Below are 26978 nucleotides of genomic sequence, written 5' to 3'. Positions count from 1 at the left end.
TCCCTGTGTTAGCAAAAGCAGTATGGACGTACTCGTAATAACCCAGGATTAAGGAACATTGCTAGAGAGTGTTTCGAATGAGGCTAATTAAATAAAACATTAAAAAATTTTATACATTGTGAAACATGTTACAATTTTTAGGCTTTTAGTATTACAAAAACAACAATTACAGCCATATTGACATTTTGATTGTGAGGCAAATTGAAATACTGTTCAACAAGTGGGAAATGTAAAACAAAGGAAATCTGGAAATGTATCCATGTTTGCGTCGAAATATGAGGAATGTAATGGTTCACAAGAATAATTGAAGCAATACTTGCCATCAACTTTTTCGATACTTTTCTGCCAATTGTAATCGAATCGGGTATAAAACTATATACTCATACAAGTGTGGATTTCAACACAAACACACATTATCGTTCTCTTGTATATATCTATTCTCTTTGTCGCTCTCGGTTCATTACTCCGAATCATAGACATTATAATACATAGATGATCCACTATTCTCTTTAAAAAATATGTGTCAGTTCCAAAAATTAATTTTCTGACATTTCGTTTTGATTTTTTCGTAAAGAGTCAGTACCAAACATTAATTTTCGTGCATTTGCTTTTGTGTTGTTCGTAAAGGGCAATGCTGCTCAAAATTAAATTTCGTATTTTCGCGGTTTTGATCATAATTTTTTGTTCAAATATGAACTTTTAATATATTCATTTATTTATAAATCCTCTGGTGCATCATAAACGGTCTAATTCTGTGTAAAATTGGCAAACTACAAAAAGGAAAACGAAAGAGATTGTAAGCGTGCTCTTTTTTTTTTCGTTTATTCTTAATCTTCGGAACTGTCAAACATAGTTTGACACCCATGGCTCGTCTATGTATTATAATATCTATGCTCCGAATACACGATTGAATGTGTAAATTGAATTCATGTGTCAAATGCATACCAAAATGAGGCACATTTATCCAAAATAAATGTGTCTCTCAAGCCGAGCACCATTTGCTCCCATTTGATTCTCTCGACGTGTTATGACGATGTTTTTCGTTATCTATCTTCGTCGCCATCTTTATCATGTTTCACTATTCTCCCTCGCTCTCTCTGATGTTTCTAAACATATTTTTTGTATTTGTATTTTTCATTTATTGACATAGTAGTTCCTTTAGTTTATTCGTAGTAAAATGTAGTTAAAGAGAGAAATATTGAAAATCCTCTCAGAGTTCAAAATTTGTTAGATGTACAGTAAAGAAAATATAGTAAAAATTAGTAAAAATTCCAAATAAAAAAACTAAAGAAGTATTGTGATTTGAATACATATTTTCAAAACATGGAAAGAGGTAAACTAAATACTTTTATATTGCAATTATTTTGACAAATGGCAGATTTTTTGCAGGAAACTTTGAAATCCTTATTGCGATGGAAACGATCTATGGTTTTTGCTGTGTTATTAATAGTACTCCTTGTGCAACATTTGAAATCAAAGTAAAACTCTGACTTCTGGGCCATATAAGTACGGTAATAGCGCATATTATCAGTGTCTTATATGAGGGGTTTGTCATACAGTTTGTAACACATATGAATAACGATTTCTGACAATAGAAAGCATACACTGAAAGATGAGTTTTCTTTTCTGAGGAACAAAATTTTGGACAAGCAAAGTTTTCTTTTGACGTTAAAGAAAAATACTTTAAAAGAAAGGGGCATTTCGGTTGTCTACAACTTCGTTGCTGAGGAAAGTATTTTTTCTTTGGGTGTATATAGTCTTGATCAGGGAGAAATTATAAGGCGACATAACGATGTCCGTCTGTCTGGTTATCTGTTGTAATCAGGCTACATCCTTCAATAATGAGCCTATAGTGCTGAAATTTTGCGCAGACACGTATTTTGTCTACAAGCAGGTCAAGTTCGAAGATGGGCTACATCGGCCTATAAACCGACCCCCAGTTGGGATCTTCAGCTATAAAAAGGAGGTCCCTTGTCATTGAGCTTAACATAGAATCGGGCAGCACTCAGTGATAATAGAGAAGTTGTGGTATCACAATGACTGAATAGTCTAAGTGAGCCAGAAATATCAGGCTGCCACTATACCTTACCTGGGATCTTCAGCATATAGAAACTTCTGTCCGATTTGCATGAAATTCAAAACTATTGGTCCATTAATACACTCAAAAAAAGTTTAATTGGGTCTAAAGTTTTTGATTTTCCCTTAAGGATTTTTGTATTGATTCCGAGCCAATGATGGGGCTTCTTTAAAATACAGAAATGTTTTAGCGACCTATCTGGTTTTAAATCTAGGACCAATAAATATAAAATTAGAGTACATATCTCATTTATCAAATTTTCATTCTTTTTTCGCGGTTTAATAATAACGGTACTAACGTACAAACAAATGCCAGTTTAAAAATCCAAATTATAACGGATACTTCAAAGTAAAAAATGTTTTCTTAATTCCAAAAAAAGACGCTAAATCCTCAAAATAAGTTTTAGCCTATATTTGAAGTGTTTTTATCTTAAATCTAAAGTTTCAACCTTATCTTCTCACGCTAAAATCAATTCATACCAAGCTATAGAAAATTCTTAGAACTTCCTTTCTACTTGGATCGTGGAAGAATACGCAACACATAAACCGCAAAAAATATCAACATTTTAAAGTGCCATCATCAATATTTAAAACATTTTTTTCTACAAGCATTTTCGGTCAATAAAATATTTTTGCCAATATTTTCAAGGTACGTCGATACAATGTGGTTTATCGGTTTTCCGCAATACCAATTTTTTCTATGTATTTCTTCATAGAAATTGCGAGTTTTACCAGGAATTTGTGAAACTGAAAATTTTGCCAGAGATTTATAAAACGTGTGGTGATTCGAGAAACACCTCGAAGTTTACGCCATCCTTTTCCAAGGAAAGGGCGATGGATTCATATTTTTATGATTTCATCAGAAACCCAAGAAGCACCATTGAAAAAGAAATATATATCCGCTAGTGTTTCTTTATTGGCCTAAAGCTACTAGGGATTCTGCCCCGCCAGTAGAAAACACCAACCAACTGAATTTACACAATATGTTTGGCCTTTGTTGTTGGAGATTTGTAAAAACACATTTGAGACCCATTGGGATACATACATGTGACTGCAGCATAATTTGTAAATTGGAAATTCATAACTAAATTTTCATCAACACATTAATTCTTCCAAAAACCCATATCATCAGTTATATTTGCCTGAACTTACTACCCCGAAGTGAAATGTAGCATCAAGGAAAAAAAAATCCAACAATACAAATTGTATCATCCTAAGTATAAATTATAATGCATTTTATTAGACTAATAGAGAAATTAGAAACAAATTTCCAAAGTCTTTCGAATCGACCTTTCTAGCGTTTCAACGTAAATTAAAACAGGTATATACGGCCGTAAGTTTGGCCAGGCCGAATCTTATGTACCCTCCACCATGGATTGCGTAGAAACTTCTACGAAAGACTGTCATCCACAATCGAAATACTTGGGTTGTGGTATCTTAAAACTTCTTATCATCGTTTTCTAAATTGTGAGTTAGTCCATACGTGGTATATATTAGACAAAAAAGTTATGTATAGTTAAGTCTACAAATAATTACGAATCGATATGGACTTTTTGCACGGTACGTAGAGAGCCAGAATTGAAATATGGGGGCTATATATAATTATGAACTTGATATGGACCAATTTTTGTGTGATTGGAAATCGATTTATCTGAGGTATATATACAAATATAGACCGATATGGACCTAGTTTGGCGTGGTTGTTAACGACCATATACTAGCACAATGTACCAAATTTCAACTCACTCGGATGAAATTTGCTCCTCCAAGAGGCTCCAAAACCAAATCTCGGGATCGGTTTATATGGGGCTATATATGATTATGGACTGATATGGACCACTTTTGGCATGGTTGTTAACGATCACCACGTACCAAATTTCAAGCAGATCGGATGCATTTTGCTTCTCCAAAAGGCACCGGAGGTCAAATCTGGGGATCGGTTTATATGGGAGCTATATATAATTATGGGCTGATAGGAACCAATTCCTGCATGGTTGTTGGATACCATATACTAACATCACGTACCAAATTTCAACCGCATGTGAAGAATTTTGCTCTTCCAAGGGGCTCTGGAGGCCAAATCTGGTGATCGGTTTATATGGGGGCTATATATAATTATGGACCGATGTGGACCAATTTTTGCATGGTTAGAGACCATATACTAACACCATGTACCAAATTTCAGCCGGATCGGATGAAATTTGCTTCTCTTAGAGTCCTCGCAAGCCAAATCGTGGGATCGGTTTATATGGGGGCTATATATAATTATGGACCGATGTGGACCAATTTTTGCATGCACGCTCACAAAAAATCGCTTCTGTAACATATACTCCCAAACATATTTTGCTTCAAGCATATATATTTTTGGGTATTGCCCAAACATTTATATGTTTGATCTCTTCCAATATATAATATGTTTGAAAGCATATTGGTCTAAACAATATATGTTTGGTTAGTCTAAGTTCCAAACATTTTGTATTTTGGCATCCAAATTCAATAATGTTGTCTTCCAAAAAACAATATGTTATTATGTGAACATATAATATGTTTGGAAGCATTTTGCACCCAAAAATATTATATGCTTAAAAAAAATTCTCCCAAACAATATTGTGCTGAAAATTTTATTTATTTATTTATATATTTACAATCATAATGAATTATGAAAATAAACAGGTAATATAGGTGCTAACAACATAGGTTTTCGACCTGAATGCTCAAAATTTTGTTTCTGCCCAATTGTATATTCCCCCACATCTTTCTCACTTCCACGAGATTTTTTAGTTCTTAGCACCTTTTTCTGTAATACAAACATTGTAGAAGAAATTATTCAATTGTATGATTTTTTTTTTTATTTTAATTTTACCTTTTGCCGGACGGGGATTCGAACAGCGGACCACACAGTTTGTAAGGATCAAAGAAGTAGCTGATCAATTGCCCAAGGAAAAATAAAATGTTAATTTTGTAATAACAAGCAACAACCACCAACTTAATTCAATATCGCTCCCTGTTAAATAGCGCTCCAAGCTACTAAACACATATATGTTTATAGGCTATTTCTAAATTAATATATGTTTGCATCCAAGCATATTATATTTACAAACATTTTATGTCCCAAACATAATATGTTCTAACATATTAACATATATGTCCCAAACATGTTATGCTAGTTTATGAACATTATATGCTTGCACTCAAAAATATTGTGTTTAAAAATTTTTGTTCCAAACATATAATGTTTATAGCCAAACATATGAAAAACAGTCTTTTTCATCCGTGTGGTTGTTAGAGACCATATACCAGCATCATGTACCAAATTTCAGCCGGATCGGATGAAATATGCTTCTCTTAGAGGCTCCACAAGCCAAATCTGGGGATCGGTTTATATGGGGGCTATATATAATTATGGACCAATTTTTGCATGGTTGTTAGAGACCATATACCAACACCATGTACCAAATTTCAGCCGGATCGGATGAAATATGCTTCTGTTAGAGGCTCCACAAGCCAAATCTGAGGGTCCCTTTATATGGGGGCTATACGTAAAAGTGGACCGATATGGCCCATTTTCAATACCATCCGATCTACATCGATAACAACTACTAGTGCCAAGTTTCAAGTCGATAGCTTGTTTCGTTCGGAAGTTAGCGTGATTTCAACAGACGGACGGACGGACATGCTTAGATCGACTCAGGATTTCACCACGACCCAGTATATATATACTTTATGGGGTCTTAGAGCAATATTTCGATGTGTTCCAAAAGGAATGACAAAGTTAATATACCCCCCATCCTATGGTGGAGGGTATAACAAGTATATACTGCCGTAAGTTCGGCCAGGGCGAATTTATGTACCCTCCACCATGGATTGTGAAAAATTTCTACTAAATACTGAAATCCACAATCGAATTATTTGAGTTATGTTAGGTTTGGTTAGGTGTTTTCTCAAGCATTGGTTGTCCGAAAATAATAAATAGTTGTTTCAACAAACGAATAAAATTTTATTGGTTGGGATTACCAATTAGACTTATAATGTGCCCAAAATTTTAGTTATCGAAACAATTTGAGATACTGTTGTGCAAGACAACAGTTGGTTGCTTTGACAAATTTTGTCAGTTATATTCTGGTAGTAGATGGGACCGAATAATTTGGTTGGCAAAAGAATTGGTTGGCACAACAAATTTGTTTTCTGTGTGTGTGTGTGTGTCTGTGTGGAGGGTATACAAATATTGAATCCGCTATTTTGGTGATTGAAATCAAAAAAAAATTTTATGTGTAGACAACAATCCATATTGCAAGTTTGCAATTATCAAAGGTCGCGTTTATCTGGCAAACAACAGCATTCGAAATGTCTTAGATTCCGAATTCATTGGATTTTGACAGATTGAGCAAAATTCAACGTCTTTGCCTTATACTCTTCCAGCACCCTGAACTATATAACACTTTGAGCGATACGTTTATATTGTATTTCCATGTCATCTCCGTATATCTCCGGTTATATCTTCCTTCGTTGAAAGTTGTTCAAAATATGCAAAACTTTCGACTTTGGCAAATTGAACATTTGATTTTTACAATCCAATTATAGATGTAAATCAAACTAAATGACAAATACATGAAAAAAGACGAAGATCTATGTTTGCATTTGTGCATGACATTGAAGTTGGAAATCAAACTTTCAATTCGACTAGGATGCCATCCCTCCTTGGAGCATTGAAATTAAAATTGCAAATGTAGATGCTTAAATGAAATGGCTTGATTTTAAATTTTTCCTGTCTGTGTCCTTTTACATTTTCAGATCAAGGGAATTTCACAAACATTTCATTCGTACGGAGCACCATTATAGAGTCAGACGAATCCACGATAGGAAACATCAACCAACGGAACATCTTCCCAGCATACACCAATACACCAACTGCGGAGCAGAGAAAAATCCATGCCATCCAAGTTTTTTAAATTAAGGAAAGCTACCCCCGAAAAGGAATTGGCGTACCATCCAAATCAGTGCTGCTTGAAAATATAAAATTGAAAAAGCAAACATATCGGACAGCCAACTCCTCGAAAAGTGGCAAATCAAAGTGCATCTGACATCTCGCAAATAACCTCCACATTCCCATTTTATTGTATAGCTGAAAATGATTTCCATAATGGAACTGCATCATCAAATATGAGAACCCTCACAAGGCAACCATCATATCTTTGGGTCTTAGCATTACAACAAGTCATCCAATCACGTGGGGGGGACAACTAAAAATTCGATTATAGTTACTCCCCATCAGGCATCATCCATCACTTGGCTCTACAAAGACCATCGCCTGTTATCCTTGTGTGAATGAAAGAAAGGAGACGACGCTGCTGCTCCATCGAATCAGGGAAACAAAAATAAAAAAAATACATGAAAAATGATACAAACCAACTAATACGATTATGACCAACAACAAAACAGCAATAGTCGTACAATAAAAAAAGGAGCATTATAATATGGACCAATAACGAACTATCGCCAAATCGTTGAGGAAGCAAACTACACGGAAGTACAAAAAAGGAAATCCTCAAAAAAAAACGAAAATCTAACACAATCGAATTAATTTTATTGTCATTGGAAAATAATACGAGCGTAGAACGCACAAAAGCAAACCTCCCGCCTTACCGTATACTGCGACATTACAAGCCAAATAACACTTGAAGGAGCGACATTTCCTCTAAGGAGCAATTTATCATTGGTGCTCATTGAGCTAAGAAAGAATCGTAGCAAACGAACCGAAAGAAAAACTCATACGCACACACACACACACACACACACCGAAATATTCGCAGAAAAGCACCAAGGACGCTTCATTTATTGTGTTTTCGCTATCTTTAGCGGAATAGATAAGACGGGAGCATACTAAGGCCAACGGTGGAGACGAAAAGCACGCGAGCCAGAACCACAACAGGCGAATGTTAAGAGTGTGACATACACCTTAAGGTTCTCCTACATCTCCACTACGCCAAGATCATCATTGATCCTGTAGCAGGAAGCAAAATTGAAGGAGCTGCCACAAATGTTGCCCATACTGACGCCAATGCATATGCTGGAAATACGTATCATCTTACTTTGCCTGCCATCCATTTTACTGGCGACTACGCTGGAACCAGGTAAGTCAATTTAATCTTAGAAAATTTCATATTTATAGGGGAATTCTTCTGGGCTTGTATACAATTGATTATCATCACGCATTACATTAAAATTCTTCCTCAAATTTACTACAAAACTAGTTTACAATTCGCATATAGCTATCTAGAATCACACTATTTTTTATTTTCTTATTTTGTTTGGCTTTTAGGGAAATTACATTTTTTTTAATATTCTCAAGAAATATCCTCTCTACTCCTGCTTAAATAAACCCATCTGGCTATCCACAATTGCTGGCCCTTAAATATGTCTTAAAGTGTCTTCGAGATCAAAAAAGTTATAATTTAGGGTACACAGAGATGCATTGAGAATAGAATAGGAATTTAATCAAAGGATTAAAACTAAATCATAGGTCCGTATATGTATCGGACTAGGCCTAGTTACTCTGATCCTTTAAGTCAACGAACATTTTTGAAGTCCTTTTCGCTTTATTTTAATACATTATTCTAGAAAAGTTTTCCTGAATGTAAAAAATTGTTCTTGATTTCAATTATTTTTGGTTTAATGGCTTCAACTTAAAATGAGAAAAAAATTATATTCAAACATAGTTGATAATTCTCCAAGAATTAGTAAATTCTACTTAAATTGTGTCCGTCTTTAACTTCGCATTGTTCAACAAATCTTCCAATTCCATTCTTCAAAATAGTACATTTTCTTAAACAAAAGAAGTAATTATTTAAAAAAAAAATTCTTCAATGTCACTAAAAGTGTAAATTTATCTCTATTATGTCGCAACTAGCAATATATTGTAGTTAAAATTTTCTATAATAAATCAACGTTTTTGATCGTGATGGGTTCACAGTTTTTAGTGTATACGAAGTAATTTTAATAATTTTTTTTTTTTTTTGAAAAACTAAAACATGGTTTTAACTACGCTTTATGGACATCTCAAAATATGGAGTATAATTTAGTTCAATTTTCACATGAGGTAGTTCATTCTTCCTATAAAACAGTTTACTTTTTTTCTGTGTATAAAATTGACAATACATTTTCAACGTTGTTGAAATCGTCTTAAATTCGATTATGTTTTGTAATTTGATATAAAGCTACATTGTATTTGGAAATAAGTGATATGTTCTAAGACGAAATTTTGCACAATTTGTACTTGAAGTCGAGTTTGAATTTGAAATTTTTGGTTAGAAGACTTATACCCATATTCATAATAATTTACTGACAGTTTATCGAATGAATTTGTACGGTAGTAGTAGGTTTAAAGTGTACGTTAACTTTTATGAATACGGGGGGATTGTGTCATCGTACAAAATTACAGCAGGCTCAGAGAATACAACAAAATTACAAGGAGAGCGAAACACAAAGTTATTCCGCGCACAGTTAGACATCGTTACCGAGACTTCGAGGATTAAGAAATTCTTCTCTAAGACCCATACCCAGACCAAAAAAATGCTAGACGATATGGGGAATAGAATAGAATCAATAGACGAGAGGATAAGACTCTTGACACTCATTTTTTTCGATGTATATCAGTCCGGCATGAGACACTGTTACAAATGGAAGGCGACATCCAAGACATAAAAGTGATTAAAAGGCTATAAACGATGCTTACCATTCCCATGATGATGGTCTCTATTGTGGGTAACTACTATACATGGCTTACTAAGGATTCTAGTTAAGGAGGAATTTGAACAAATTAAAAATTTTTCTACATGATCTTAGTACAAATAATAAATATTAGGTTTAATTCGGTAGTGAAATGGTTAAATAGATATGTTATGGGAGTCTACATTTGGGACCCTGTTTATAGATCGATCTTCCGATTCGTTTTCTTGAGGTTTTAAAACCCGCAATTTTCATGAGTCTTTAATTCAATTTTGTTTTTGTTTTATATCAGACAAATTTATCTTAATGCTATTATAAATCATCATTGGATGAGTATTCTCCGCCCAATAGTATGCCAACGAGTGTGGCGTCGCACAATTCTTTTTCGAATTTACACCGTTGATCAGATAATGTGTCCACTTTTGAGGACTTATTTCTGTTATTTTATATTATTCCCAATGCGTATACCAGAATTTATTTAATGTCAAAATGAAAATTAAATGAATTTTTAGTTATGACCACAACTCATGTCAGAGCCACAAATTTCCATAACGAATATGATTTTCGACGTGCAATAATTCGTGGGTCCATTTATCTGATTACCTAAATGTAATAACTTTCCACTTTAAGTCGTTACATTTGCAAAGATAACTTTAGTCCTGTGGTCAGGCCATCTCGTTTGCATACTTACTTGTAAGATTTGCGGTGGGTGCTTTCCCCCGGCCTAGCCTCTTATCGTTCATCCGCCACTCAATAGCTCTCACTGTTAATTTATGCCAAGGCAACCACAACAATTGACAGCGGAGCCAAAAAGTTGCACTGGTATAGCTACCCGCAATTGTGGTGTTGTCTACTATCGTGGCCCTCATACAATTTGAGCTGTTGTTTTCGGGGCAGAGCGTAGAGAATATTTAAAAATTAGGAGAAAAATACACCGTAAGCGAAATACAACGAAAACGCCAAAGTTAACATAAACAAGCAGAAGTGTTTATAATTCCTACCTTTGCCCTCTCCACTCCGGTCACTTTGTTGCCCTAAACAACGGCAACAATCAGTTATTAGGTAGTCCTTTCGCAACGAGCAGATCCACCAAAACCATCACCATCACAAATATTCACAGATAATGGCGACAAATGGTTTTAGCTTCGCAACATTTTGCCGCACCCCCTCCCCACAGATTTCGTTTCGCTCATGGTTTTGAGGCATGGAGAGGATATGTCCTTCGCGCTAAGTAATTTTACTTGTTGGCATAGGTATCTGTTAATCTTTCCCCAGTGAATTTTTATTACACCTTATTATTACGCAGATACTGGTCGATGCTATGGGTATTCGGCAAAATATCACTCGCCAGTCCAATGTGCACACTGGGTTGGTGGACACACCACAAATTATTAATGTAGATTTTTTTTCTGGATGTATCCCCCAACAGGGATAGTTTGAACGATTGGAATTGATGCGTAAGGCCGAGAAAAAAATATTACGATCGAGATTTCCATATAGTTCTCGTATAAACTTCGTCGTAATCTTTTAATAAATTTTCCTGAATTGTTTATGATTATCGAAGTTACGCAGACTATTCAGCCCATTGTAGTACTACATGTGGTGAATTTCTCTCTTATCATTGAGTGCTACCCGATTCAATGCTAAGTTCAACGACAAGGGACCCTCTTCTTAACGGCGTGGCTCACAATGTGGTAAACAATCCCTCTGAATAACTTATTGACATTCGTATCTGGGATTGAAACCAAGATTATTGCACCACGATTGGGGCCATAAAGAGATAGGTCCAATGTTCTTTATATGCCTGTATAATAGTGCTCAACATCCAACCAATCTACTGATTAGAATTCGTGAGAGCACACAATTTTCATCCGATTTGCATGATAGTGCTTTTTGAGAAAACAAAGGTATATACAAAATATGATTTGTTGTGCAGTTTATTTTATTATAAACTCCATATAGACCAATCTCCTGTTTTTTACTTCTCAAAGAGCAGAAAAATATAAACCTGTACAATTAAGATATCGTATAATATGAAAGAAAATATTTTCACCCCCTTTTAGATGACAAATGTTCCCTACAGGGTGTAATGCAACAAGATAATGCGCTACATGTTTGTTCATTGTCTTCAAATTTATTGTTTAAAGCATAAAAATATCTGAAAGAGCATCAAAGTCTCGATTTGTCCGAATTGACTAATTTTGGCACAAATTATGGCCGACTAAGCAATCACACGCTGCACAAAAGTGGCTCTTCGGTATTTTGGCTCATTCACAGCGAAGGCGACCGCCTTGAGATGATCGACACATCGATATTTTTGAGCCAATCTTAATCTCCATAATACCCAATGCGCAAAATTCCAACAGATTGAGGTCCGGAGTTTTTGAGGGCCATTTTGCGGTAGAAGTGATGCGAGGTGTGATGGTAATGCGTCTGTTCGAATGTCTATGGTCTGCGGCCGAGATGTTTGTCCGTCTAGGGCCTCAATACAGTATTTACGAGATTTTCCCTAGAGTATTCGACATTTATTTTGAACCTACGGTCTATTAATACAAGGCGGCCGTAATGGCAGCCTACAACATTCCATTGGTGGCGGTCGAGTTCTGGTGACTAAATATTCATCTGACTCCTTTTGACAAGTAAACCCGATTATGTAGTTGGTTCACAAACTGCTCAATTTGGAATGGCTTAATTACTCTTAATTTGTTGTGCTTCTGTGAACTCTTGCACTTTTTGGAACTTCAATGGCTTCGTTCAGCTCACGAACAAGTTATCGATCATTGTGTCAATAAAATATGGCTTCCACTTTATTGACGCGATGCAATACTGCCAGTATCGGCTAAGCGAGCAATCGGAAAATCTATCCACATTTAAATGCTGAAGTGCTCTACCGACAGCCATTTATGGATTTTTAGCCAAGTATTAGGCAAGCACACTATCAGGCTAGAATTAAATTATGAATAACTTTATATCTTAATGCAATAGATCAATATGCAGTTAGACGAGTCGTTTAGAAGTCATAGCAGCCTGATGTAGGTTGGAATACATATCTGTCAACCTATATATTAAAAAATTGAATCCAACACTCAATAACATATTTTCCCAATTGTTAAAGAAAATTTAGTATTATGAAGAAACAAATACAGTTAGAATTTGCAAGAATTTCTTTAGCATGATACGAAGTTAAAGATGGACCCATTTTTGATAAAATTTACAAAGTTTACGAAATTCTGAACTATTTTGAGGGAAATACGAATTTAGTAAAGCTACATTTGAGTATTCATTTCTTTTTTAACTTCATACTGTATATGGGAGCTTTATCTAAATCGTAACCAATATGTCGTCCTCCATTATACAATTTGATATTATGTACATCAAATTGTTCGTCTTCTCCTTAGTTAAATTCACCACATTGTATCATGTGGGTCCAGTGTCATCTCATCAGTGACTTGCTTACGTGTTACTAGAATGCACGAACAGGACACTCTGTAGTCCTTGATGCTTAGTATGACCGGTATTCTTGGTGGATTTAGCTCAGTCTCGCCAAGACTGTCTGCATAGCGGCAGCGAATGGTCGCTTATTTCGTTATTAATTTCTATTTGATAACAACTTTAAAGCGAAACATTGGAATCCTTAAACGCCTATAAATAATTCGCTTGTGATAAATTTTAAAAGTTTCTCCTTTTACCTCCCGTTTTTTCCGGTTGGCAAATGTTTGCAGCTTTGAAAATAAATCACACCTTTTTTATGATTCACGATATGGACGACGTGTCGGGTGCTCTTTATGGGGCCACATCATATTTTGGTCGGAACAATTAAAAATATGGCAGTGAGAATTAGGGGCAGCAGGTGTTGTGGTAACATACAAAAAAATCGCTACATACTCTAGCAACGACAACACAGCGATGAACCACTCTTGAACAAAGAGATAATTTAACGCTCCATAAGAATGTTGATAAAACTTTCCGCCATGAGATTGCAAGTAATAAATCTGAAAAACAATTTCGCCTTTAATTTCGAAGCGGTACTGGGAGGCCAAATGTAAACGTTGGCACCATGACTTGCACAGTCAGTGTTTAGATGGTCATAATGCTTTGCAGAATGATTAAAAAACCAAACAAATAAACCCTACAAATATTTGCCAACCTTATGTATTTTGTAGCAATTTCGTTGTCTTTGAAGAAGGAGAGGAGAATTATTTTCAGGCAAATTTTGTGATACGACACTCCTTTGTACGCATGTTAATGCTTATAGTTTGAAGCAATCGCAAGGAATTGTACTCTTTATATTAAACACATTTAGATAATGATTCGACAAGTTATTTTATAACCCAACCGAAGATACACAGCAAAAAATTTTACTAAACTGAACAGCTGAAAATAGCTTCAATTAAAAAATACTACAAACTATTTTTTAAACAGGTTAAAAAAGAGCAACAAATAAAATGACTGACGTTGATTTTTTAATGTTTAACTATACTCAAGTAATTGTCGATTGGCTCAATTAAATTTGTTTCCACAAATCAATAAACTTTTTAACTGATTTAAAATTTTTATATTGATATATACCAATTATATATATACATCAATGGTATACCATCGGCGGCAGAAGTCTCTTAATGGATGCGATGCAAGTTAGTATTCGTGGCGATAACACAGTTAGACCATTTTTAACTAGAATCTAAAGTCCTTTATGATGTATAATAAATATGTTTTATAACTTGCACCGAAAAATTACGAGGAAACTAGGGATTGTAATTATATTAAAATGGTTATTTTTTTCAAAATTGGAAACAATTGTCGACTTTTTAACTTGTTCCTCTACTTTTGTGGTTATGAATTTTAACTTCGCCACATTCGAATTTTTGGAAAATTTTAAGTAAGAAAAGAGCTACATCACATTCACTATCAATTCGAATTGTTCGTTACAGTTCGATTATACAATTTAAGGTCTTTTCATGTAGTTCCGTAAGGCTTAAACTGCCAGTTAATGCACTGAAAAAAAAACAGTGATCTCTTTTCCATAGCAAAATGAACTAAACTGTAGTAGTATTGACCATGATTTAGCCCTTAAGATTTTTTTCTATTTGTCTAGTTTAAAATTTTCTTACATTTTAGTTCATCTATGGCATTGTATTTTAGTTCAATTTTACACCACCATAAGATATACAGTGCTGTTCAAAACATTTGCAACTAGGCCAACCATGAACCTAATCTAGGTATATCTCCCGTAATAATAACTTTATTGTTTCGCTTTCACTTAAAAACTAATCTTTATGGAAATTAATTAATTGGGAAAATGAATGAATGGGTTGTTATTAAAAATTGATATTTCACGAAAGGTAAAGAATCGTATGATTCGACCTGTTCCAAACATTTGCAACTACCTATCACCCTGTAATATTTTCTTCTTTAAGGGCATTATTTTTGTATTTTTTTACCTAAAATAGTTATAAGGACCTATAAGAAGATGGATTAAATGTACAAAAATTGCATTGTAGGAATATCGTTAAGTTCATTGCTTAATTTGGCCATAAACTGATCGCCATAGGCCTTAATGCGGTATTTTTTGAATAATTCGATAAAATTACCGGCAATAAACATAATCAACATAATAAAAAGCAAAATATCGATGATTTTAATGTTGAGGTATCACAAAAATGAATTTCGGAAGAGTACAATATGCAAAAACCAACTGCGTCTCGAGTTATAAACTGTGGATGCACCAAAACTGTACACTGATGTATAAGAAAGCCTAAGATTACTCTAAAAAAAAGAAGATCATATAATCAAACAAACTATGCAACAATTCAATCAAATATCATCTAAAGAAGTCAACAATTAAATTCAACTGGGTATATCTACCATAACGGTAATGAGGTAGAGCATTATAAGTCGGAGTGCAATTATACAATAATGTCAAAAATCACCGATTTCAAAGAAAACTAGGTTAGTGCGCCTTCAATTTTCACAAAAATACCTTAAACGACCTCAGGAGCAGTGGATATGTGCTATATTTTCCTACGGCACAAAATTTAACTTGCATGGATCGGATGGTACACTGAAAAAACAGTGAACCCTTTTCTATTGCAAAATGAACTAAACTGTAGTAATATTGACCATGATTTAGCCCTTAAGATTTTTTTCAACTTGTCTAGTTTATAATTTTCTTAAATTTTAGTTCATCTATAACATTGTAGATTAGTTCATTTTTACAACACCATAAGATTTATATACCCCTACCAAGTTAAAAAATCAGTATTATTTTGGTTTACTTGCTTATTTTGTGGGAAACCCGATAATAAAAATTGGTTAACAGTCTCTTTAAAATGTCGACGACTAAACTATTTTTAAATAAATCATTCCACAGTACAGAGAAATTAAATAATTAAAGGAACAACAAACCGTTTTACTATTATGAAAAATTTCATACATTAAAATTAAACTTTCTTTAAGCAAAAGTACTTTATTATAAAAACTTATTGTAGAGTACTTATATGTTATAGTATGGCAACATTGTCTGAGTACCAACTGTTATAACTGAAGTTTATCATAAATTGAATTCTCTCAATAAAATCACTTTTGTGTTTACCTTGAAACCGATCACTTGTGCGTTCTTCTTGTCTGTATACTACAAATTGGCGACGAGGAAAATTAAAGAATAATCAGAAAGAGGATAAAAAAAGTCAAGGAAAAAAATCCAATGGCGACTGCACCAGCTACAGTTACAGTTTTCCAAACCTCCAATGTTCCTGAATTTACGCCCAGCGTAGAATCTTGGCAAGTGTGGAAAGAAAAACTGGATATACATTTTTGCGAAGTAAATTGTGTGGATGATAATGCAAAAAAAGCAATTTTATTAAATTCTATTGGACCAGCCGCCTACAACATTCTTCATAGCCTTTGCAGTCCAGATCCACCAGTCACCAAAGCATACAAAGAACTATGTGAAATATTGGGTGTGCACTTCACTCCTCCTGTCATAGTTTTCAAAGAAAGGAAAGAATTTCACTTATCTGTAAAGTCTGATGGAGAAACAGTGGCTGAATGGTATGCTAGGGTAAAACGTCTTGCATTAAATTGTAAATTTGGGGACAATCTAGAAGCATTCGTTTTGAACCAATTTGTAGTTGGTCTGCCTGAAACAATTTTTGAGAAGTTGTGTGATGAAGACGAGTCTCTTACTCTGCAGAATGCACTAAAAAGAGCTATGATTGTTGAAACCCGAATGTCTGCCAAACAATATGTCTCCGATTCTGTCAATTATGTAAATAGAAGCATGAGTGCAGTAAATCGTTCTGAATATAGGAGCAGTGAAAAAAAGAAATATGGGCCGTGCAAGCACTGCGGTTGGCGTAATCATGAAAGTCAGTTCTGCAAATATAAAGAGAGCAGGTGTTACAAATGTAAAGCAGTTGGGCATTTGGCTGCGGTCTGTCGTGGTAAAAGAAATGGTGTAAATTATGTATCAAATAATTTGGACAACGAAGACCCCGATGTTTATAATTTTGAAAATTCTGTCTTTAGTTTAATGAGTAACAATTCAAATGGTTTATATTATATACCAGTTACAATTGATGGCATTAACATTGAAGCTGTGTGTGACACTGGAGCACCCTGTATCATAGTTCCCATTTCTTTTTACAAAAACAAAAATATCTTCGCTGAGTTGAGACCTTGTAAAACTCCATATGTAGATTATAGCGGTACTCAAATTTCTCTATTGGGTGAGTATGATGCTTCAATCACTTATCGTGGAGTTACGAAAACAATGGTTGTTGTTGTTTCTAAGTGTAATAGTCCAGCTTTACTTGGTCGTTCATTTTTGAAAATGTTTAACTTCGACTTGGTTCAAGTCAATTTTACGAGAGAATATGGTCATAACAAAGAGACATTTGTAGTCATAGTTGAAGAACTTAAAAGAGAATTTGCGAGTGTTTTTGAAGCGACACTGGGTGAATACAACAAAGAAACGGTATCTCTTAAATTGAGTGAGTGTGCTAAACCAGTTTTTTTCAAACCACGACCAGTACCATTTGCATGGAAAGCAAAGGTTGAGAGTCAACTGGAAAATTTAAAAACGATGGGTGTAATAGAGCAAGTAGACAATTCAGAATGGGCGACTCCTCTTGTTCCCATATTAAAACCTAATGGGGAAATAAGAATATGTGCTGATTATAAAGTCACAATAAATAAACATCTTGAAGATTTTAAATATCCACTGCCGAGGATAGACGAAATTTTTTCGTCATTGCAAGGTGGTCAGCTGTTCACCAAGCTTGACCTTTCTAATGCTTATAATCAGTTAGTTTTGGACGACCAATCACAGCTAATTTGTACCTGGAGTACACACTTAGGTTTATTTAAAGTTAAACGTCTGCCATTTGGTATCAAGACGGCAGCGGCAATATTTCAAAAGACTATGGAGTGCTTATTTCAAGGGATAGCTAATGTAGTTGTATATCAAGACGACATAACTGTAACTGGGAGAGACACTAAGGAACATATAGATAATTTGAAGGCTGTGTTGAACAAATTGAAAACAGTTGGTTTGAAGTTGAATGTTAAAAAATGTCGTTTTTTCCAAGAGGTGATATCGTATCTAGGTTTCACAATAAGCAAAGATGGTTTGTCGAAGAATTTAGAGAGGGTAGCTAGTGTAGTATCCGCACCAGTACCGAGAAATGTTTCAGAAGTCAGGGCATTTACAGGGATGGTTAATTATTATTCTAAATTTATACAGAATTTCGCACAGATAATGGCGCCGTTGTACAATTTGTTACAGAAAGGAGTTCCATTTCACTGGACAAAACAATGTAATGATTCATATAATTTAGTCAAGGAGAAAATTACATCAGATCAGACATTGGCACATTTTGATTGCAAATTACCAATTATTTTATACACTGACGCTAGCAGTCATGCAGTTGCTGGAGTATTGTCGCATGAATTCCCTGATGGTCTCAGACCTATTGCCTTTGTCTCGAGATCGTTAAGTCATAGTGAGAAGAATTATAGTACTTTGGAAAAGGAGGCATTAGCGATCATTTTCAGTGTGTCGAAACTAAAACAATATTTACTGGGGAACAAGTTCATATTGCAGACAGACCACAAGCCCTTGATGGCATTGTTTGGTGAAGATAGGGGCTTGCCAATAATGGCATCGGCTCGTATGCAAAGGTGGGCATTGATATTGTCTGGATTTGACTACAAAGTTAGATATGTCAAAGGGAACTTTAACATTGCGGATGGCTTGTCAAGAATGCCACATATACCCATAGGAAATAGTGTCGAGGAAAGCGATTATGTCAATTTTATTGAATCGGATAATGGTTTGAATTTGAATTTCATGGATATTTCATGCGACACTAGAAGGGATAAGATTTTATCAAAAGTATTGGATTCAATTTTATGCAATACCGTTGCACAATTAGATGGGCATGATTATATACCGTTTCGCAATAAACAGTATGAGTTGTCTGTAGAACATGGGTGTATTTTATGGGGCTATAGAGTGGTGGTACCCACGAAATTGCGGAAACAAATATTACTTGAGCTTCATAAATCACATTTGGGTATAGTGAAGACAAAGGCACTAGCTCGATCATATGTCTGGTGGCCTAACATAGATAGGGATGTAGAAGAGATTGTTAAGAGTTGTGTAGCGTGTCAGGAGTTACAGAATAGCCCTGAGAAGAGTTCTCTGATACCTTGGAACCCTTCGAACAAGGCATGGAGTAGAATCCACTTGGATTTCGCGGGGCCAATACACGGTTATCATCTTCTAGTATTGATTGATTCATTCTCCAAGTGGGTTGAGGTGTTTAAAACTAAAGAGATTACAAGCAGTTTCACAATAACAAAATTGCGAGAAACATTTTGTCGTTTCGGGTTAGTAGATGTCATAGTTACTGACAACGGCAGACAATTCACGTCAGATAAATTCAGAATATTTCTCAAGAATAATGGTGTCAGACATATTCTTACTTCCCCTGGACACCCAGCGACGAATGGTCAGGCTGAGAATTTTATCAAAACATTAAAAAAGTCTATTAATGCCAACTTAAGGCATGAATCTGACTTCGACATTATAATAAATAGATTTTTAATAGATTATCGCAATACCATTCATTGTTGTACTGGAGAAACACCAGCAAAGTTGTTTTTTGGTCGTAGCTTGAAAACGCGCTTCAGCTTACTCAAACCTCCAATTTCTAGAGATACTATAATTGAGTCACAAGACAAGAACATTGTGAACTACAAAGGAAAGAGAAATGTTGAATTCTACAAAGGCCAAGCTGTTCTAATTCGTGATTACAGAAATGTAAATAAACCCTCCTGGCAGCAAGCCACGATTAAAGAAAAGTTGGGACCCCGCTCCTATTGTTGCATCATTTCATATAATAATCGAGAAATTAAAAGACATACAGATCAAATAAGAAATCTAGAAGTGAAAAGAGAGACATCAGCTGACAAATCAAATTGTGAAGAGAGTGCTCCACAGTCACAACAGCAGACAACGTATAATGACGTCAACGTTAACTTAGGCAGCCAAATAACGGAAAGAGTACTAAGGCCCAGACTGGAGGGGAAGGTAGTGAGAAAATAAAGAAAGAGATTATTGTGTATATGAATTAATAAGAACTATGAAATATTATCATACATCCTATATCTATTTTGAAATATTTTAGTTGTAAGATTATATGAATTTTCAGCTCAGAGAAGAGCGTGTAGAGTACTTATATGTTATAGTATGGCAACATTGTCTGAGTACCAACTGTTATAACTGAAGTTTATCATAAATTGAATTCTCTCAATAAAATCACTTTTGTGTTTACCTTGAAACCGATCACTTGTGCGTTCTTCTTGTCTGTATACTACACTTATGATGAACGTTCTTAATACAATGTTTTTTGTGAATAAAAATTATGACCACGTGGAACAGAGAGTAGTTCATTTGAACCCGCTGTTTGGACATTTTGACTTATGCTTTTTTTACTCATCGTAGGTAATTTTTTCACATATCTTGCTGGAAAAAATGGAAACAATAATGAAAATTGTTAAAAATTAACACCATGTAGTGAAATATAATTTTTAGTTCTTAATTTTAGCTTGTAACTTACCATATTTGGGGCATTTTATCAAATGGTGTAAGGAATTCAACTTTTCTTTGAAAAACATATCTCATAAAATTTGTACCTGAAACAATTAGAGAAATAATGAAGTATTCTAAATAAACTCATAAAACTGTGTTGTTATCGATGTGAAGGATATAATAAAATAAATATTCTAGTTGAAAGAAAGCTAAAGTTTTAATAAAGAACTTACCAATTCTCTATTAAATTGTACGCTGAGGGGAAATATAAAAAGTTGTCCAAATTTATTTGGGTTACTCTGAAATTAAGTATTTATTTTTTACATTAAATAAAATTATTAAATAGGTTTTCAAAAAATCTAATGAAAAAAATAATAATATGCATAAAAAAGAAAATATTCTTGATAACCCTAGACAGTCATCATTCGTCAAAATGACGACACGTAATTTCATTTTCGATTTAAAATGCATTTTAGTCTATTGGGAAATGTTAAATTTAAGTTATACTAATTCGACCGTTTTATGAATTTTTGTTTTATACTACTTAAAACCAAATTGAGTAAGAAAATAAATTCAAGTTTGGTTCACTTTTTCGCTCACGATGAAAATTATAGCGTCTTGAAATCAGCCGTAGTCAACATGACGAAGGATGACGTTAATGTACAAAAAATAAGGATCACCGTCCAGGGTTAAAAGAAAGTTAAAGAATCTTTACCAATTCACTATTAAATTACAGGCAAAGGAGTACTAAAAATTTGTCCAAATTTTAAGGGGTTATTCTGAAATTAAATATTTGTTTTTACGTTAAAAATATTACATTGGTTTCCAAAAAAATCGATTAAAGAAATACTAAAATAAGGTATTAAAAATCTGTAATTTTGATGATAAAAAGGTCACAAAAACGTAAATATTCTAGTTGAAATAAAGCCAATTTTTAAAAGGAAACTTACCAATTCTCTATTTTTTAAATTTGTTCGAATCCATCTGGAGTTGCTCTGAAATTAAATATTGTTTTTACAACAAAGAAAAACAATAAACTGGTTTCCAAAAAAAATAATTAACAAATAATAATAGACATAAAAAATATTCTTTTTAAAATAAAGTCATATTAAAAAAATACTTACCAATTTATGAATAAACTATACGCTGAGATATAACAAAAATTTTCCAAATTCATCTGGAATTGAATACTAATTTTTTACATAGAATAATAAAAATATCAATACACTTTCAATTTCAACATATTTTCCTAAATATTCTTAATAACTTTTTTCTAAACTACCGATAAAATATTAATAACTTTCATTTAAAAGGTTTAATAAACAAACACCAATATATGTCTCAAAAATCCAAAATATTCCATGCCTTTATATGCCCTTGTTGCATACCTACTTAAAAGATGCAACAGCCCACGCCAACGCCAACTATACAACTGAAGCATGCCAAACAAAACCAAGCAAAGCCAAAACATTCCTACAACAACAAAAACACATGTGCCTTTATTGAAAACAACACCTCATTCAGCCAAATAAACCATCCACGAATAACAAACACACACACAAACCACTAAATGAACAAAAATAAAAACAACCCCACGCTCATGTATACACAACAAAACTCAAGTAACATCATCTTTACATTAATCACATTCCACTATTCCGATAAAGATCTCTGTACTATGCATTAGTTCATCGCATCTGCTGACAATTTACTCTAAGAATAATATTCGTAAAGGCACACCAGTTTATGAACGATGAAACGTTTAACTTAAAATTTGCAAAATTTTCATGGAATGTTATCTACCATTTTTGACGAAAATGTCTATAAATTTAATTACATGTGAATAAAAATATTTCATTGGGTAATTTTTTACCAACAATTATTAACTATAGGAATTGTCAGTAAGAAATTGCTATCCACTTTCAAGTTAATTTTTCGTAAAAAAATATTTTCTCATACAAAAAAATCTTATAGTAAATTGCACTTATTATTTAGAAAATACTTTACATTTCACAAGTAGTTTTATAGCATGACAGACGAATTTTTAACTACCAGTTAAGAAATTTTTTAAGGAAATTTCCATCGTATTTTGTAGGCCATGAACTAAACGATTGCTGCTTAGAATTTGTAAAATTTCCTTTCGAGTAGTTAATTTTCGTTGAAGATACGAAAAATGAACTAAAATTCTTGTAATAAATTATTGTAAAAATCTTCTTAAATTTACGAGACACTTTTTTTTCTGTGTAGAAATCTAGTCCCAAGGCTGCAAGGAAAGCCTTAATTCAAGATATGTAAAAAGTTACGTCAATCATGGTGGGGCCAATATTGTGGTCTGGGGGTATTTTCTGGACAAGTCGGAAGTTGCTGTCGGAAGTCTACAAAAACATTTTGTCCCATGTGATATTGCCGTAAGCATTCCGGGAAATGCCGTCCGCATGGATTATTCAGCGCGATCATGACCTCTAGTACACGTGTAATGTGGTAAAACAATGGATTTCCGATGAAAAATTACGGGTGCTTGACTAGCTTGTTCACTCGTCTGAAGTAAAAGTCATAAAACAACCTTTGGAAAGATGTAAACCGAAAAATTGGTACGAAATTTTTGCAAAAGGCTTAGGAAATCTATTTGAACCCGAACCATAGATTATCATTGACCGTTTAATCCTAACCAGTGGCAAAAAGTAGCGAAGAAGTAATCAAACGGCGTGGCTTTAGTATCAACTATTAACATTTATCGTTAAAAGTTAAAAAAAAAAACATTAATTATTTTTAAAAATATGTGACACTTAATGTTAGTTGCAAATGTTTTGAACAGGCGGAAACTCTAATTCAAAATAAAATATATATAAACTATCAAAAAATCTTGATCGTTATTTCCGTTATTTCCTTGAATCTTTAAAATTGACATAGTAAGCAACAATATTGCACTAAAATTTTAGTTTTAATATTTTTATTTTCATTATAATTACGGTTTATTTTTAACAGTGAATGTGGTTGCAAATGTTTTGAACAGCACTGTATATACCCCTAGCAAGTTAAAAAACCTGTATTATTTTGGTTAACTATTTGACTATTTTTTGGAAAGCCCGATAATAACATTTCGTTAATATTCTCTTTAAAATGTCGACGAATAAACTAGTTTTAAATAAAGCTTTCCAAAATTAAATAATTAAAAGGAAAATTAAATAATTAAAAGGAAAAGAACCGCTATACTAGTATGAAAATCTTCATACATTGAAAGTAAACTTTCTTTAAGCAAAAGTACTTTATTATAAAAAGTTCTTAATACAATGGTTTTTGTGAATAAAAATTATGGCCAAGTGGAACAAGACAGTAGTTGATTTTAACTCGCCGTTTGAACATTTTGACTTATTCTTAGTTCTTTATTGTAAGTATATTTTTCAAACATCTTGCCGAAAAAAAATAGATAATTAAAATATTAATCAAATTAACTTTTTACTTACCATATTTGGGAGCATTTTATAAATTGATATAAGGAATTAAACTTTTATTTGGTAAGCGTACCCTGAAAAAAAAGCATGTCCAATTCCCAAATCTTTGGATTTTGGTATTGATTCCGAGTCATAGAAGCGGAGAATACAAGTAAGGATGCTTTTAAGACACAATTCTCTTTTAAATTGGGTTTTGTGTACTTGCTTCTATGAAGCAAATTTTAATTTTCAGCTTTTTTTATATGCAATCAAAGTCCTTTAAAACTGAATTAACGACAACTTTATTTTCCAAATTAAGACTCGACTTCCACACTCAAAAAAAAGTTTACTTGGATCCAAAGATTTTGACTTTCCCTTAAGGATTTTGGTATTGATTCCGAGCCAAAGATGCGGCTTCTTTAAAATAAAGAAATTTTTTAGCGACCTATCTGGCTTTAAATCTAGGGCCAATAAAATTAAAATTAAGATACAGATCTCATTTATCAAATTTTCATTCCATTTTCGCGGAGTTATTAATCACGTACAAACAAATGCGAGTTTAAAAATCCAAATTATAACGGATACTTCAAAGTATAAAATGTTTTCTTAATTCCAAAAATACTTTAAACCAAAGACACTAAATCCTTAAAATAAGTCTTAGCCTATATTTGAAGCGTTTTTATCTTAAATCTAAAGTTTCAATATTCAGTTAATTTAAGGACAAGTTCTTTAAATCGAAAATGTGTTTCTTTACTTTAAGGAAAATTAGCCTTTGTTCAAAGACATGCGACTTTAAGGTAGGGATGCAAATTCACAAAATTTGTGGCCTAAATTTAATGAAAAAAATGTTTAAAGCAAAGATTATAAACTTTAATTTAATTAAATTGTCAATAGTTTTAAGAAATTTGTCCTTAATATATTGTAAATTTCGCATCCTAAAATTTAAGTTGCATAATCTTTCATATCACGTAAATATTTGTTTCAGTACAGTAGAAAATATGATATGTTTCAAGTAACAACGCCTTTAAAATAAAGTGTTGAAACACATCTTATGATACCCATATTTAAGTGAAATCACTTAAGTATAAGGACAATACGACTTCATTGAAAAGTTAATCGACTTTTGGACAAGGAAAACAAACTTTATATTAGAGAAATGCGTCTTCTACACCGAAAGAATTCTCTTCGTTAATTTTAAGAAGAATTCTTCATTAACTATTCTTCGTGAATTCTTCATTAAAATAACGAAATTTTCATTCATTTTCGTAAATTTTACGAAGAACATTTTACGAATATACGAAACTTCTACGAAATATTCTACATTAACTTTTCTTCTTAAAAAGTTCGTACTTTTAACGAAACTTTCTTCAAATTTCATGAATTTTGTGAAGAAGTTTTTACGAATATTTTACGAAACATTCTGCGTTAAAATTTCTTCATAAAAAGTACGAAACATTTTCTTAGAAATAACGAAGAAGTTTCATTGAAGTTGTAAAATTTCCGTTCGCGGCATTAAATTGTCTTTTATAATGTGCTTGAGTGTATTATTTTATTCTATTTTTTTATGTAAGTCTACGCTAATTCTCATTTGGGTGATAGCGCGCTATGAATAAAAGTGAAGCAATAAAACAAAAAATTATTCAAAAACTTAAGATGTAAAGTAGTGATGTCATTTTTCACACTTGTAACTATAACCAAATGCACTTTCGACTATAAATTTTTTTCTAAAAGTTCAAACATTTTTGAAAAAAAAGTACGAAAGTTTTTCATAAAAACTACGAAAATTTTTCATAAAAACTACGAAAATTTTTCATAAAAAGTACGAAACATTTTCATAAAAAGAACGAAATGGTTTCATAAAGAGTACGAAGATTTTTCATAAAAATTACGAAGATTCTTCATAAAAAGTACGAATTTTTTTCGTACAAACTACGAAAATTTTGGAAGAACTTTTTTCGTAAAAAGTACGAAATATTTCGTACTTTTAATGAAAACTTTCTTTGGTTGTAAAACAATGACAAATTTCGTACTTTTAACGAAATTTTTCGTTCTTTTTACGAAGAAAATTCTTTCGGTGTATGCTAAGCAAAATTTCCATTCGTATTTTAAGGACATGAAATCTTTGACCTCAAGACAATATTTTTTTTTTTTTTCAGTGTATCTCATAAAAGTTGAACCTGAAATAATTAGAGAAATAATGAAGTAAGCTATTTTAACTCAAAAAAACTGTGTTGTTGGTGTGAAGAAACACTAAATATTCTAGTTAAAAGAAAGCCAAAACTTTAAAAGAAAACTTACCAATTCTCTATTTAATTATACGCTGAGGGAAATATGAAAAATTGTCCAAATTCATTTGAGGTTACTCTGAAATTAAATATTTTTTTACATTAAATAAAAACATTAAAGTGATTTCCATAAAATTCTTATTAAATATATAATAAAATAAAAAAACTAAATATTCTGGTAAAAGACCGTTAAAGAAACCTTACCAATTTACTATTATATTATAAGCAGAGGAGTAATAAAAATTATTCCAATTGTTCTGGGGCTATTCTGAAATTAAAGATTTATTTTTTACATTAAAAATATTAAATTGGTTTCCAAAAAATTAGATTACGGAAATTATAAAATAATGTATTAAAAACTGTGTT

At 33.0% G+C, this 26978-nt stretch overlaps 1 protein-coding gene across 1 annotated transcript in view; it reads left to right on the top strand.

The window, feature by feature from the left end:
* Positions 1-26978, top strand: part of dpr12 (defective proboscis extension response 12) — a 205751-nt gene that overhangs the window by 90812 nt on the left and 87961 nt on the right. Inside the window, exon 2 of the mRNA XM_075312925.1 lies at positions 6868-8207. Within this exon, the coding sequence (XP_075169040.1) occupies positions 8114-8207 (94 nt within the window). The 5' untranslated portion in view covers positions 6868-8113. The remainder of the gene's footprint in view (positions 1-6867; positions 8208-26978) is intronic.

Source organism: Haematobia irritans, chromosome 5 (genome assembly GCF_050003625.1).
Source record: "Haematobia irritans isolate KBUSLIRL chromosome 5, ASM5000362v1, whole genome shotgun sequence".
Taxonomy (NCBI): Eukaryota; Metazoa; Arthropoda; class Insecta; order Diptera; family Muscidae; genus Haematobia; species Haematobia irritans.
The sequence above is the reverse complement of the archived record's forward strand: the minus strand, read 5'-3'. Positions and strand labels throughout refer to the sequence as shown.